Source organism: Sphaerodactylus townsendi, linkage group LG03, assembly GCF_021028975.2.
Source record: "Sphaerodactylus townsendi isolate TG3544 linkage group LG03, MPM_Stown_v2.3, whole genome shotgun sequence".
NCBI lineage: Eukaryota > Metazoa > Chordata > Lepidosauria > Squamata > Sphaerodactylidae > Sphaerodactylus > Sphaerodactylus townsendi.
In genome coordinates, this window is record NC_059427.1 from 128976706 (window position 1) to 128990387 (window position 13682).

The window sequence follows — 13682 nt, forward strand, 5'->3', positions numbered from 1 at the left end:
TCCTGGCTTCACTTCACATGTTACAGTAGATGGGCAAAGATACAGAAAGCTCAATTTCTACCCTGTTACATAACCACCCCCTCTCTTTGTTTTGACCCACTGTTGATTCCTCCCTTCCATCTGAAACACTTGTGTGTCATTCTACTCTTCAATAACAAAATACCTAGGAACTCAATGGGGATATATACACCAAAATGTACACATTGCTCCCAACAAAGCAGTAATGAGTTTTGTTTTGGATGACTTTAATAAGGACAGCTTTTTATCAGCGAAGATCTTTTTTGAAAAATCTAGATGAAACTTCAGTAGCCAAAAGCTTCTGCTTTCTGATCTTCTCCACCAAAGCAGTTTTTTTACACATATGGAAAAGCCTTATAAAGGAGCATGATGGAATTATTAAATGTTTCTAGTAGTTGCACTCTCAAAACTGATAGTTAAAATGAGCATCAGAAAGTTATCATGCCCCTTTAATTGACACATGCCAAATTTGATGACACTTTCCCTGTACCAATGAGATTTGTCCCTTTGAAAGTTCTTTAAGCCTTTCATAAAGGAAATATATATTTAGAGCAATCCTGCACTGGAAACTCAATGTAACCAATAAATACTATATCTTGTGATGTCCCTGCAAGATATGCAGCCATTTCAGTTCACAAAAGGATACGTAGTGGCACAAAAACCAGCAATACAAAAACCAATCAGAGAATCCAAAACTGCTGCTTCCTGTACAAGATTTCATTTCCATGCAGCCTTTGATAAACATTTCATTGTTTTTAGGAATAAACTATTCACACTAGTAGACTCTCTTCAATCCATTTTGTTTTAGCTCTTCACTTCCAGCGAGCCCAGCCATCTTATTGTACCCCAAAATACAAACACCTTTTGGATAACAGTAACTGGCAACAGAAGTTCCATTTGGATTAAAGGAGTCCCACCAATATTATTTTAAAGCCATGTATTGGAAGTAAAATCTGTCCATCACCAAACTTTAGGCTCTCCTGAGGTTAAGATTAAGATTAGGAGTTTCTGAAGCACACATGCTGGCAAGAATGTCATTGAAACTGGTTAGGAAACTATATGTACTCTGTGTGGTTGTGTCTGTGTGTATGTCATCAAGTTATCAAGGCAAGAGATGCTCAGAGGTGGTTTGCTATTGTTTGCCTCTGTGTAGATGGAAAGAGTTCTGAAATAATTGGGTCGGCCTCATGGGAAGGAGTAGGGAATCAAACCTGGTTCTCTAGATTTGAGTCTGCTGCTCTTAACTACTACACCTCTCTGGCTGTCACTAGGGGCAAGTAAAGCTTCCACTATATTAACTGCCAACCCTTATATCTAACTGAAGGACCGATTAAAAAGAGCTTTGGAACACAGAAGTTGCCATCATTACTTATGTGTGTTATTTCCAGAGCAGCAGTATTTAATTTTTCCAGTCCCAGGACTTGCCTTTACCTCTTAGGCGGATTCCGCATGGGCCAAAAACAGTGGTGTGAAAACGGTGTAAAATGGTTTAAAGTGGTGTAAAAGGGTTTACACCATTTTCACACCGCTGTTTTTGGCCCATGCGGAATCCACCTTGGAAACAAGAATGCAATCTACTAAACTGCAAGCATGCAACAGTTGACAGGAATACGGGGAGCCAGAATTATGACCGTGCCAATACCAAGAAGAAGAAGAATTGGATTTATATCCCACCTTTCTCTCCTGTAGGAGACTCAAGGGGGCTTACAAACTCCTTTCCCTCCCCCCCGCCACAAACATCCTGTGAGGTAGGTGGGGTTCAGAGCTCCGAAAAGCTGTAACTAGCCCAAGGTCACCCAGCTGGCGTGTGTGGGAGTGCACAGGCTAATCTGAATTCCCAAGATAAGCCTCCACAGCTTAGGCGGCAGAGCGGGGAATCAAACCCAGTTCCTCCAAATTAGAGTACCCCTGCTCTTAACCACTACGCCACTGCTGCTCTTCCACCTGAGGACCAAAAGAGCAAGGGACATGAAAGACAAGACAAGCATCAAGAAGTATACTGTTTTGAGGAACGAGCCAAGGGTTAGAACCAAGGCAGAATTGCGAACCCTTCAGAAACTGCTTTCTTCTGTGAGAATTTCAGAAGGTTACTGTCACTGTAATCCTATGCACAATTATCTCAGACTACATTCACTGAAGTTGATGTGTTCAGGCTACAGTAACTCTGCTTAGGATTCCACTGTGTTTTACAGACTTTGTGGTTCCATCATCTCTGTGCTATGTTACAGTTTGGGATGAACACAGGCTAGGTCCTGTTCCCACCAAGCAACTTTGAAGAGTGCAGCATATCCACCTAGTCTCACACCAGTCACATGATTCATTCCCCCCTGGATCACGGAAAAGAGCGCTACCTAATGAAGCACGGTTACCTGGTACATTTGGATAACAACAGTGTGTGGGAATAGGCACAAACTACACCCCCGCCCATGTTAAAAAGAAAATAAAAGAAAATTTGAGAGCTCCTGTTCCATAAAGTCCAGAGAGCTAAATGCAAAGGTATTTACAGTTGCTGGTCTCTGTTCCTGTAAATCTTCCCATCTTGTTTCATTAGGTACTGGTCAATGTCATCTTCTACAACTTGGGGAACATTTATGTGGCGTGTTCCTTGAGACACTGAGGTATCCATGTTCTCAGAGGAAGAACCAGCAGGGCTTGAAGGAAAGAGAAACAGCATATCTCCATGTCTACGAGACAAAAGATGTGACAGAAGAACTATTACAGAATGCATGCTACTTTAATTCTGAAATATCACAACCTCAAAATGCTTAGATGGACCATAGACACTCTAGAAGAAGAGGAGTTTGGATTTATATCCCACCTTTCTCTCCTGTAAGGAGAGTCAAGGTGGCTTACAAGCTCCTTTCCCTTTCTCTCCCCACAACAGACACCATGTGGGGGTAGGTGGGGCTGAGAGAGTTCCAAAGAACTGTGACTAGCTCAAGGTCACCCAGCAGGAATGCAGGAGTGCGGAAACACATCTGGTTCACCAGATAAGTACAGCATTATCATTGTACATTATTTCAGAAATGCAAACACAATATTTGGTTGTTGGGAGTCATTTCTTTCTACATCAAAGCAATCGACCCTGATTGATTCTTCAAGAAGCATTTCTCTGTGACAAATCCATTCCCAGGATGAACCAGTATGGCACTGTCATTGAAATGCTGCCTACCCTCCACTTCCCAGTCAAGAGAGGAAGAACACAGATGCCAAGAAAAGGGCAATAAGATTCTGAACTTTATATATTATCTTCTCCTCCTCTATAAGTATCAGTCTGCTCTGAGTCGAGCCATAAAATGGAAGGCAGATTCAAAAAGGAGGTGATGACCAACCTACACCCCTCAGGGGGTTAACCTTTCCAACCATAAGAACAACAAAGGAAATAACTGCCTGCCCTGAAATGATCGAAGAACCTAAAGGATTTGGAGGGGGGGAGGGGTGTTTGCCTCTGTGCAACAGGAAAAGCAAAGAGAGACCTTTTTTTTATCAAGGCTGGATTTTTTAAAGGTAAAGAATGATGCAGAAAACAAGCTGAACGACTGCATACGGAGCTTAAAGGGCTAGCCAGAAATCTTCCTATATTAGTAGTCTGATTAGAATTGAATTTAGTGTTGTAACCAGAGACCATAACATAACATTACAACAAATATCGGGACATCGGTGAGTTCCGCAGGGCCTGTCAGACTGAGTTCTTCCGCCAGGCTTTTGTATCTTGTCAGCCGGCCTGACCGGAACATCATGACCTCCCATGGGTGTCTTTTTATGGGTTTTATCATCATCTGTGTATTTATTGCTCTGTTGTTTTAAGTTTTTGGTATGGCTGTTTATAATGTTGATTTTATTGTTTTATTGTAGTATTTTATCGATTCCATTGATGTTTGCCGCCCTGAGCCCTATTGGGAAGGGCAAGCTACAAATTTTAAAAAATTAAAAAATAAGATGTAGAATTCAAGAACATGCCATAAGTAAATGACAGCATTAACGACATTAAATGTTATTTACTTATATTAGCAGCCCTACCCTTTTTGAAAGTGGCTTGACAACAGTGGGGAGTGAGAAGCAGGGTAGTATCACCAGGGAAAGCTGCTCTTGAATGTTTTTCATGCTAAGCTCGCTGACGCAGAAGTTTGTTCTGCTGACTAGCTCCAGCCTTTTGCAATTTGTGCAAACAACAACATTTCAAGAGCCTGGCACTTCTATTAGCTATGCAATGGTAAGCTTAACTTACAAGTTTTGCTCATTCACGTTAGATGGGAAAGAAAGGATTTTTTTGTGAGCAATAAGCACTGAAAATTTATTGTCTATATTCCAACAAAGAGTATTAAACAATAGTCGCTATTTTCAACAGAGTACGAATCATAGGCAGCCTTAAGCAAAAATGGGAAAGTTAACATCATATAAGGAACATCAAACAATGGACATTTCTGTTCAATTATCAGACATGGATGAGAAAATGTGAGGCAGAAGACCAGCAGCACCAGAACCTGCTGAATCGAACAGTGGCTTGTCTTCTTTAAGCACTTACTTGATTTTAAGTACATTGAGGGACTTGTTGGGAGAGGCTGTGATCTCACCCGTCCTATTTCTATTGATGTACACAGAAAACCCATTATTTCTGAAGCCAAATTCTTTTGCAACCTGAAGAAAGAAGAATGAGGGATGAAAACATCTGGAATGTACGCTGCAGGGATAAACATACAAAGGCACTACAACACTTCTGCTGTGGATGTTTTATCTAGATGTAATCATGAATTATGCAAACATGTTTTAGCAGGGGATCTGAAGTGTATGATCCATAGAACACTATGTCTAAACAAATGAGATCTTGCATGGGTGCCTTTTTCAAATTAAGCAGAAACTACTGTTAAACCCACTAGTAGCTATCACTGTTTCCGAGTTAACATGGTTAGACCAAGGGGGAACAGACTACATTCTGGAAAGGCAAGGATAGGAAAGAGCATACAGTCCCACAATCTGCTCTCAGGTGTTTAACCATGAGTAAGCAGAAGTGGCAGCTTTACCTCTGCATCTGCTAAACATGACTAAGGCCTCTTCTGCACATGCAGAATAATGTACCCTTCTTGAATGTAATCACTTTTTGAAGCTGTATTCTTTGGCTGTGCAGAATTGAAGTAAAAAATCCACTTTGGGTAAAAACCAATTTCGTGGAAAGTGCGAACTCGAAAGTGCATTATTCTTGCATGGGGTGCAACAAGTGGGACCCTTGGGGATATTGCAGGATATAGCAGGCGGGTAGAAAAATGTATTGGACTAAAAAAAGCTTTAAACTGTTCTTAGTGATATCCAAAATACACACAAGTTACAGAGGAATCATCAGGGGTTGTGTGGCTGCATATGAAGTTTCTCAATTTCTTTATGGACTCTGACCCAAGGAAGTTATTGCTGGCAAGTGAAAATCTTGATCTACTGGAAGGACTTCCCTGTGTTTTGATACAATCTATTGGTGGGGTTTTTAATCATTGCGTTTCCTCTTTCTCTTCCCTGAAGCCATTGGCATATATTGGAGGATTGATTTCTTCTTAACCTTTGTTTGTTTTTATGAGGCTCTTTTTGCCATTAAATGGCAGGTAACTTATGGCGACTCCTGGTGGGGTTTTCAAGGCAAGAGACATTCAGAGGTGGCTTGCCTGCCTCCATGCCACAACCCTGGTATTCCTTGGGGGTCTCCTATCCAAATACTTGCCAGGATCAACCCTGCTTAGCTGCTGAGATGCAATGGGATCAGGCTAGCCTGAGAATGAGGCTCATAATGGATATTAATTTCAGCTGTTTTTTGTTATTTTATGTTTTACGTCATCTTGGTACATTTAGTAGAAAAAGAGTCAAATAATATGGCTTCTATTGAACACTAGATAGCCCAACTCTAAATAACGCTTGCCCAATAGCAATTAGTTCCTCCTAGATTTATTTTCGATTTGGATTTCTATCCTGCACTATCCCTTTAGGACTCAGATATGGCCTGAGGCAAGGACAGCTATATTGCTTCTCACAAGCCCAGGAGAGAGGGAAGAAAAGCGACCTTGCACTACAAATGTACTTCTGCACTGCGCCCCCCACTCAGTGTGAATCCCACTCGTCTATCAACCAGCGGCAATCAAAATGGAGATATCACGACACTCCAGGTGCAACTTGTGGCTTTCAGGTATACTGAACCAGCTGGTCTGGCCTTCTCCTATAGAAAGTTCTTCCCTGACAAGCAGAACACCATCTGCAACATGTCAGGCTGGGTTAGGTGAGGCTTGGGTGATGATGTCAATTCCAGGTTTAAGACAAAAGGAAGCTACGGTTTAATTTTGAAGAGATTAGCATCCTGCTCAATGCCAAATTGTACAGCTAATCAGCTATCCCCACTCCCTTCTAATTGTATTAAATGATCATCACAGCAAATCCTACCAAGCAGTCTATAGACTAGCTATGTTCTGACAGGACAGGCACCTTTGCTACTGCCCCAGAAGAACTCTGAAGCAAGCATGCATACCAAACCGGAATACCTTTTTCAGAAAAGTTGCAACAGTTTCCCGCTTTGTGGCTGTGATACGTTTTACTCCCTCCGGCGACTGGACACGGATTATCTGTCAAGAAGCAAAAACAGGGACAAACAACAGAACCAACTTAGCTCAAGTTTTGGTTTTTGAGGCAAACATGTAGGCTGAAAAAAAATGAAGATTAGGCTTTGAAACCAAACCAGCACATGACTCAAAATTAATTTTATTATTACTGAAGTTACTCTGTGTTCCAGAATAATTGACAGGGAAAAGAAGGAGGAAATGGAGTTAAGTGTCAGGTAAACTTACCAGCTTTGCTTTATCTTAAAGGTGCACAGTACTTTATTCCACAAGAAACCTTTTCAAACAGTCAAAACCAGCAGGAATTATTCCATGCAAGCTCATCAGGAAAATTAGTCAGACATCAGATTTAGTGCCCTTCATTAAAAAATTTATCAGGCTGCATCATTAATTGTCACCATCTCTTCATTTTGACAACAACCTCTAGTAACGTGAATCACATTAACCTTGAGGGACATATAACTATGGAGCAAATTTTGAAGAAGAGCAAGGCATTTGCTCTGGAAAACGCAAGCTTAGGATAATCCTAAAAAAGATGAAGCTGGTCTTGAATCATTAGTTTGTGCATAAAACTGTCTAACCCTTTAAAAGAGGCTACTACAACATACACAGCAGCCAGATAAAAAGAGAAATAAGCAGAAAATGCTAAAATTATGTATAAACACATACCAGACTTGACACACAGTAACACTTCACTGCCAATGTATCCAAAAGGACTAACTTGAAAGTTATTTCTCTCCTTGCTGTGATGCTCTGTGTTAACAAACGGACTAAGGTTTAATGTGGCCTCTCTGCTACCATTTTTACATACCATAGTACTGTGTCAAATGTACAATTCCACTTTAAGAACAAATATGTCAGTTTTCTTTGTTTAGCTTAAGATGAAGATTGTATAGTATTTTTCATATTGTAAAGTGATACTGAAAATATAAGCATGTAACTGTTCACAAGAGAAGTTGCATAATTAGTGGTGACAAACTCAGTGCTATGTAAGAGTTATGGCTGATGGAATGTACATTTGCAGAAGCTAAAAAGGGAATTACCAGTATATCCTTTTGAGAAATCCAAGGATAGCTGCACTATCAAGAACTGAAGAGTGAACTCAATTGATGTATTAAATTAACACAATGTAGCCCAGATTTACAGTACGGCTTATTTGAAATAATGTCTTGACAACACCCTTTCTCAGTTTTTGATGGCTGGTTGCATGTGGTTAAGAAACAAGAGCAGCAACTATTACAAATCATTCTTGCAATGCCCCAGGATACTTGCAACTACTTGCAGTGATCCACCTTGGAGAGGCAGCAGAACAACTAATCCTAGATCCAAGTCATATCATTAAGTTTAAGCACAGATCCTTGAATTTCAGCAAAAAAGAATCATAGAACTGGGAGGGGCCATATAGGCCATCTAGTCTAAGCCTTTGCTCAAGGTGTTTTATAGATCTATGAGGATCACCTTTAAACTGGATCTATAATTCACTCTCCCCATTAACTCCATCATAGCTTCAAACACAGAAGTAGACAAGGAGACTTTTAAAAGATGAGCTACTTTTTCTTTCAATAGTGTCTGTTACATTGATAAAATGAACAGTGTAACTTCCAGATGTGGATGAAAAGACAGTTGCTGCCTCAGCAGATGCCCCCAAAGCACAAACACATCATCATCCTGGATGGCTGCCCAGTTAGGTATCAGCTGAAAGTCAGAATTTTGCCTATGCAATAGTGACATGTTTGCAACCTTCGCAAATTGTGAAGTCATCCTGTTTGCTGAACAGCCGTTTCCTTACAGTTTTGAGAGGAGAAGCTAAACAAGAGTGTTTCTCCAAAAATTTATCAGTATTTCTTGAAATGTCTATTCCAATGCAGAAAACAATTTTGACCCAGATGGATAAACTTGCAATTAAAATAGTTATCTTTATCAAAAGAGGCATGTAATTGCCAGAACATCAGTTAGGCTCATTCCACACATGCAGAATAATGCACTTTCAAACTGCTTTCAGGGCTCTTTGAAGCTGTGCGGAATAGCAAAATCCACTTGCAAACAGTTGTGAAAGTGGTTTGAAACCGCATTATTTTGCGTGTGCGGAAGGGGCCTTAGATATTTTACCTTTACGCAGGGTAAATAGCACTACTTAACTTTTGTTCAACCCTGATCAAAATTGTAGATCAAACTCTATCAAAAACAGAATTATTTTGAAAGGTACACCACAACCTTGATTCTAAAACTGAAGGCTCTGAAAGTCTGCCAAAACTGTGTCCTAAGAATGTCATCCCACTTTTATCAGGATAGTCACCAGAGCTGTTATCAGTGTGTCACCTGAGACATAGCTAGTCAATATTGTCACAAAGACCGCCACCATCTATTTGTTAACAACAGTACTCAAGACTTGGATGCTAACATGAATACTGTCAGAATGTATGTTGTCCATTCCTATGCAGTCATCCACGTCCTCAACTCTGCATAGGATCAAGAAAACAGAATGGGGAGACTTTGGAGAATTAATGATCCAACAGTTCAATAATAAGTATTTCAGGTTAGTGGTTGCCTTTTTAAAAGATAGTTAATGTTATTTTATTATAATCATACTGACTGTAGCTAGCCACTGGGACATTTTATAGGAAAAATAGGATAAAAGCATTTTAAATAAACATACACACTCAATACAGAAAACTGTACAACACTGCTTTACTGTAGGATGCATTCTCAGTTAATGTAGTTTAGCCTTCAGATATAAGTTGTGTTCAGATACACCTTTAAAAACACCTCCCATATGACACTGAGTTGAAGCTGTTCTCTCACAAATGCCTCAAATCACCAAAATCCTAATTTCTTCCATAGTCCATAAAAGCCATTTAGCTTAATTTTCTCACATTTTTGAAGGGCAAGGAAGAATTTCCCACTTCTGAAAACTGGGTGCAGGGAAAAAGTGTGAACAGTTGCTCACATAAGCCACTTAATAGAAAGCTTTTGCTCTAGCATTTACTCATTCTCTCACAGACACTCCTATGGATGTTGGCTTTCAAGTAAGATCCAGTGTGCATAGAACTAATGCTTAAGTTTTTCTTGTCCATTTAGGTGAATCAGTCTTCTGCTTTTCAGACTGGGGCTAAGTCAAGAGAACTTGTATGATTTTTCTATAGTAAGTTATGTCCTAGTACATTCTTATGCTTAACTTATCTGGACACTTGCACATAAACCAAACAAAGGGCACACAATTGGGTCCTGCTATTTTATGGAAGAATTTGGATTGAAGGGAATTCAAGGAGTAATTCACTGCCTGAATCCATATTGGGACTCCATAAAGCAGCTGTAAGCCAACTTTAGTAAGAGCTGGAGGAATGAAGGAATGACCGTGACTATAAAAAACCGTGCAACTGTAGAAATAGTATTAGATGTTGCCAAGAGTGCGACCTTCCTATGGGATATCCATGATAAAGCACTGATTTAACAATACAGTGCATTACAACGAGTCTTACTATATACAACACCACTATAATTCTGAAAACAGTTTACAGCTCTGGTCTCTCTTCTTCCACACTTTCCTTATTCTACGCATAATGGCTTGTGAGCAGGTAGCCAAATGTCCCAACAACCATCCTAAAGCGTTGCAAAGACTACTATGATGACACCGAGCCTGGAGATAAAATAATGACTAGACTGAATGGGAGGTAGGTGGGAGACAAAGCTGGTGCTGATTCTGGGAACTGTAGTCTGGCGAGGGTGCGGAATTATCTGTTAAAACCGCCTCGGTTCTTTCGCGAACTACAATTCCCAGTGTTCCTTGGGGGGAATGACTATTTAACAAGTCTGAGATGCACGCTACGTCCTCTGTCTTTGGGGCAAAGGCAACACTCCTCACACTGATGAAAGTAGGGAAGGAAAGCGATATAGGGAGAGACACAAACAGCCTCGCCTGTCAAATCCTACTCGATACATGGTAGAAAGGGGAGGGGGGGTGCGGAGTTTACAATCCGCGACCCTCCAAGGAGTTAAAAATATCACCTGCTTCCTAGGGGAAAGGAGACAAGCGTCTCCTGCATTGGGCTGGGGGAGAGAGAGGGCAAAGGTGGCAGCAACAAGGCGAGAATTGTGGGGAAGGTGAAGACCAAGGGGGACCGCAGACTCTCAAGGGTAAGGGGCGCAGCTTAGACCCCCACATCCTTCCCCATAGGGATGGAGGAGACCTTCTCTTCCCACACGGGCCTCACGACCGCGGGCCCCCTGCGTGCTCCCCCCTCCACCCCAACTTACAATGGTCTCCGCCATGTCCTCGCGGCCGCTCCCGACTCGCTTCCTGCCCCGGCTCCAGCGGCGCCGCCTCCTGCCCGCCCCCTCGCGCGCGCGTGCGCCGCCAATGCCGCCGCGTCACTGATCCCGCCTGGTAACGCGGGCGCAACCAACGAGGTTCCGGGGAGAAACAGTCCGACGCCGGCCCCGCCTCCTTTGGCCCAGAGCTCTCTGCTGTCGGTGGAGAGAGTGGTTCTTCTCATTATCCTGCACGTTGACTGTGGGAAATCTGGTGGAAGAGGGATTTTTCCACTACAAAGGAAACGACAAGCTGGTTAATTTTACAGAACAAAAACAAATTTCTTTCCCATAGACATTTGTACTTGTTCTAAAGTACAAACTACAGAAACAGCAAGTTTCGCCTGCGCATTGCTTAAACAGAGAGACACTTTTGCCAGAAATGGCAGTTAAAATATTTTAATTCTATTTGCGTTTTCACAAGATGAATGTATAAGTGGTCTAGACAGGATAGTTTCCGAATTCACACCTTTCCCTAAAGTTTTACTTTTCAAGATGCACTTTAGTAAGGGTTTTTTGTAGCGATGACTCTGCTACATGGAATTCCAGCCATTTTGATGCAATCCTACAACATGCTTTAGAAGGGACATGTTCTATTTTTATTTATAGCATTTATACTTGCCTGTCTTCTAAAACAGGACTCAAGGTGACTCACTCTCCAGCAAAAAACAACACATAATCAATAAACATTTAAGGTCTGTATAAAAACATTAACCAAATGTCCTTCAAAAATGCTTTGCATATGCCTTGTATAACTTCCTACAATTCAATAGCATGGCGGCCTTGCTCACAAAGCCAGTACACCCATTTCACAGTGTAGGTGCCACCACAGAAGAAAACATGGACGTCACCAACTTGTAAAAAGCTACAAGGAGAAGCTTCAAGAGGAGATGAGGAAGAGTGAGGGAAAGTCGTAGCCTGTCTAACATTCCTGGATTGCCACTATGACTTCTGAATTCAGCCATAAAAACTGGTGTGCCTTCTGATGAATTTTAACACTTGATATGTTCTTTCTTAAATTACACTTGCATTATAATCCTAAAAAAAAATGCAAAATGCAAAACAAAATATGGAGTTGTGATTTAATTGATAACTTTCCATTTTTTATTTTGCATTTTTTTCAACATGCAGTATTTTTTCAGACAATCAGTTCAGGAGATGCAGCTTCTCTACATAGAAGAGAATAACTCATAGAAGAGTACATAACTCATCAGAAGGAAATGTTTCATGTCCAACTGTTCAACAAATTCCCTTGTTGAAGATCATGAAATGTATTTTAAAAATGTTTATTAAATCATTACTGCATCTAATGGAATTTTGGCTTTTGCATTTTTCTGGTTATTAGTGCAGTTTATTCTCCATCTTTGGGGCTTCTGTCATTTTAAACAAATCCACTAGAGCAGTGGTTCTCAACCTTCCTAATGCTGTGACCCTTTAATACAGTTCCTCATGTTGTGGTGACCCCCAACCCTAACATTTATCCATTTTACAGATGGAGAACACTGATGCAGAGAGTCTTAGGCGACCCCTGTGAAATGGTCGTTGGACCCCCAAGGGGTCCTGACCCCCAGGTTGAGAACCACTGCACTAGAGAGTAAGTCTTCTTGGAATCAATAGCATTTACTTCCAAGTAAATATGTTAAGGTCATAGCTTCTGAATTCTAGATTTGTTTAAGTGGTTCCTGGATATACTGTTCCTGGAAGGTTTTGACTTATGTTCTTTGACATGTTTGCAGATGCTTTTTGAATTATTTTGGTAAATATCCAAGAAGCCATAGCTGACTCATAACATGCCAGAATGATGCTAGCCAATCAGGAGGGTGCTCTGTGTTCATTGCTTCAGAAACTCCTGGATTGTCCGGTCCTACATGCAGAATGGAAGATTGCCTTGCTTTGTAGAGGCAGTATATTTCCTTGTTGATCAGTTCCAATAATCAGTTAACAGCTGCATTATCATGAATGTAGAACTTCTGTCATAAGGAATGTTTTGAACAACACTTGTCCTCATCATAGTCCTGTAAGAAAACTTAAATTGAGCAATAATAACTTGCTTACAGCTATGCAGCATGTTCATGGCATTTACCCTGAAGTTCCAAATCAAGCCATTGATCATTAGACTACAAATTGGAAGTTCTATTTGCTTGTTTTGCTGTAAAATCTCAGCTGGCCCCATGGGGTTTTCAAGGCAAGAGATGTTCAGAGGTGGTTTGCCATTGCCTGCCTCTGTGTCTTGTCCTTGGTATTCCTTGGAGGACTCCCATTCAAATTCTTGCCAGGGTTAAGGCTGCGAGTGTGTGGCTGGCCCAAGGTCACTCAGCAAGTTTCAACGGCACAGTGGAAATTCAAACCTGAATTTCCTAGGTTTTAGTCCAACACTTTATTCACTTTATCCACTTTACCACACTGGCTACATGTTCCATACATTACAAAAGCCCTTTCTGGTACTTAGTGAGGCTCTTCTTTTAATAGCATGGCTATATTTCAACCCAAATGGTGAGTACTTGCGCTAAGGCAGATGGGAGACTTCTTAATTACTTATAGAGCTACAGAATATATTCAGTTGTATAACGTGATCATGTAGCCTCTATCTACTGGTTACGGCCAAGGCAACCAAGACAGATCCAGCATCTTTAAGCCAGAAAATGTGATTTCTCACATGATCCAAGCATGACTGGAGCTCTACTTCTCTGTGCAGTACAGCTTTCTTGCTTGACTAACCAGGATAAGTACAGAAGGCTTTCAAGTTTAATCACACGACAGCTTGGGAAA

General features: G+C 41.0%; 1 protein-coding gene across 1 annotated transcript in view; it reads right to left on the bottom strand.

Moving 5' to 3' along the window:
• Positions 1–10959, bottom strand: part of NPLOC4 (NPL4 homolog, ubiquitin recognition factor) — a 59266-nt gene extending 48307 nt beyond the window's left edge. The window contains exons 1-4 of the mRNA XM_048490326.1: positions 10860–10959; positions 6531–6611; positions 4544–4656; positions 2523–2702 (exon numbers count right to left, since the gene is read on the bottom strand). Of these exons, the coding sequence (XP_048346283.1) occupies positions 2523–2702; positions 4544–4656; positions 6531–6611; positions 10860–10874 (389 nt within the window). The 5' untranslated portion in view covers positions 10875–10959. The remainder of the gene's footprint in view (positions 1–2522; positions 2703–4543; positions 4657–6530; positions 6612–10859) is intronic.
• Between the last annotated feature and the right edge of the window lie 2723 nt (positions 10960–13682).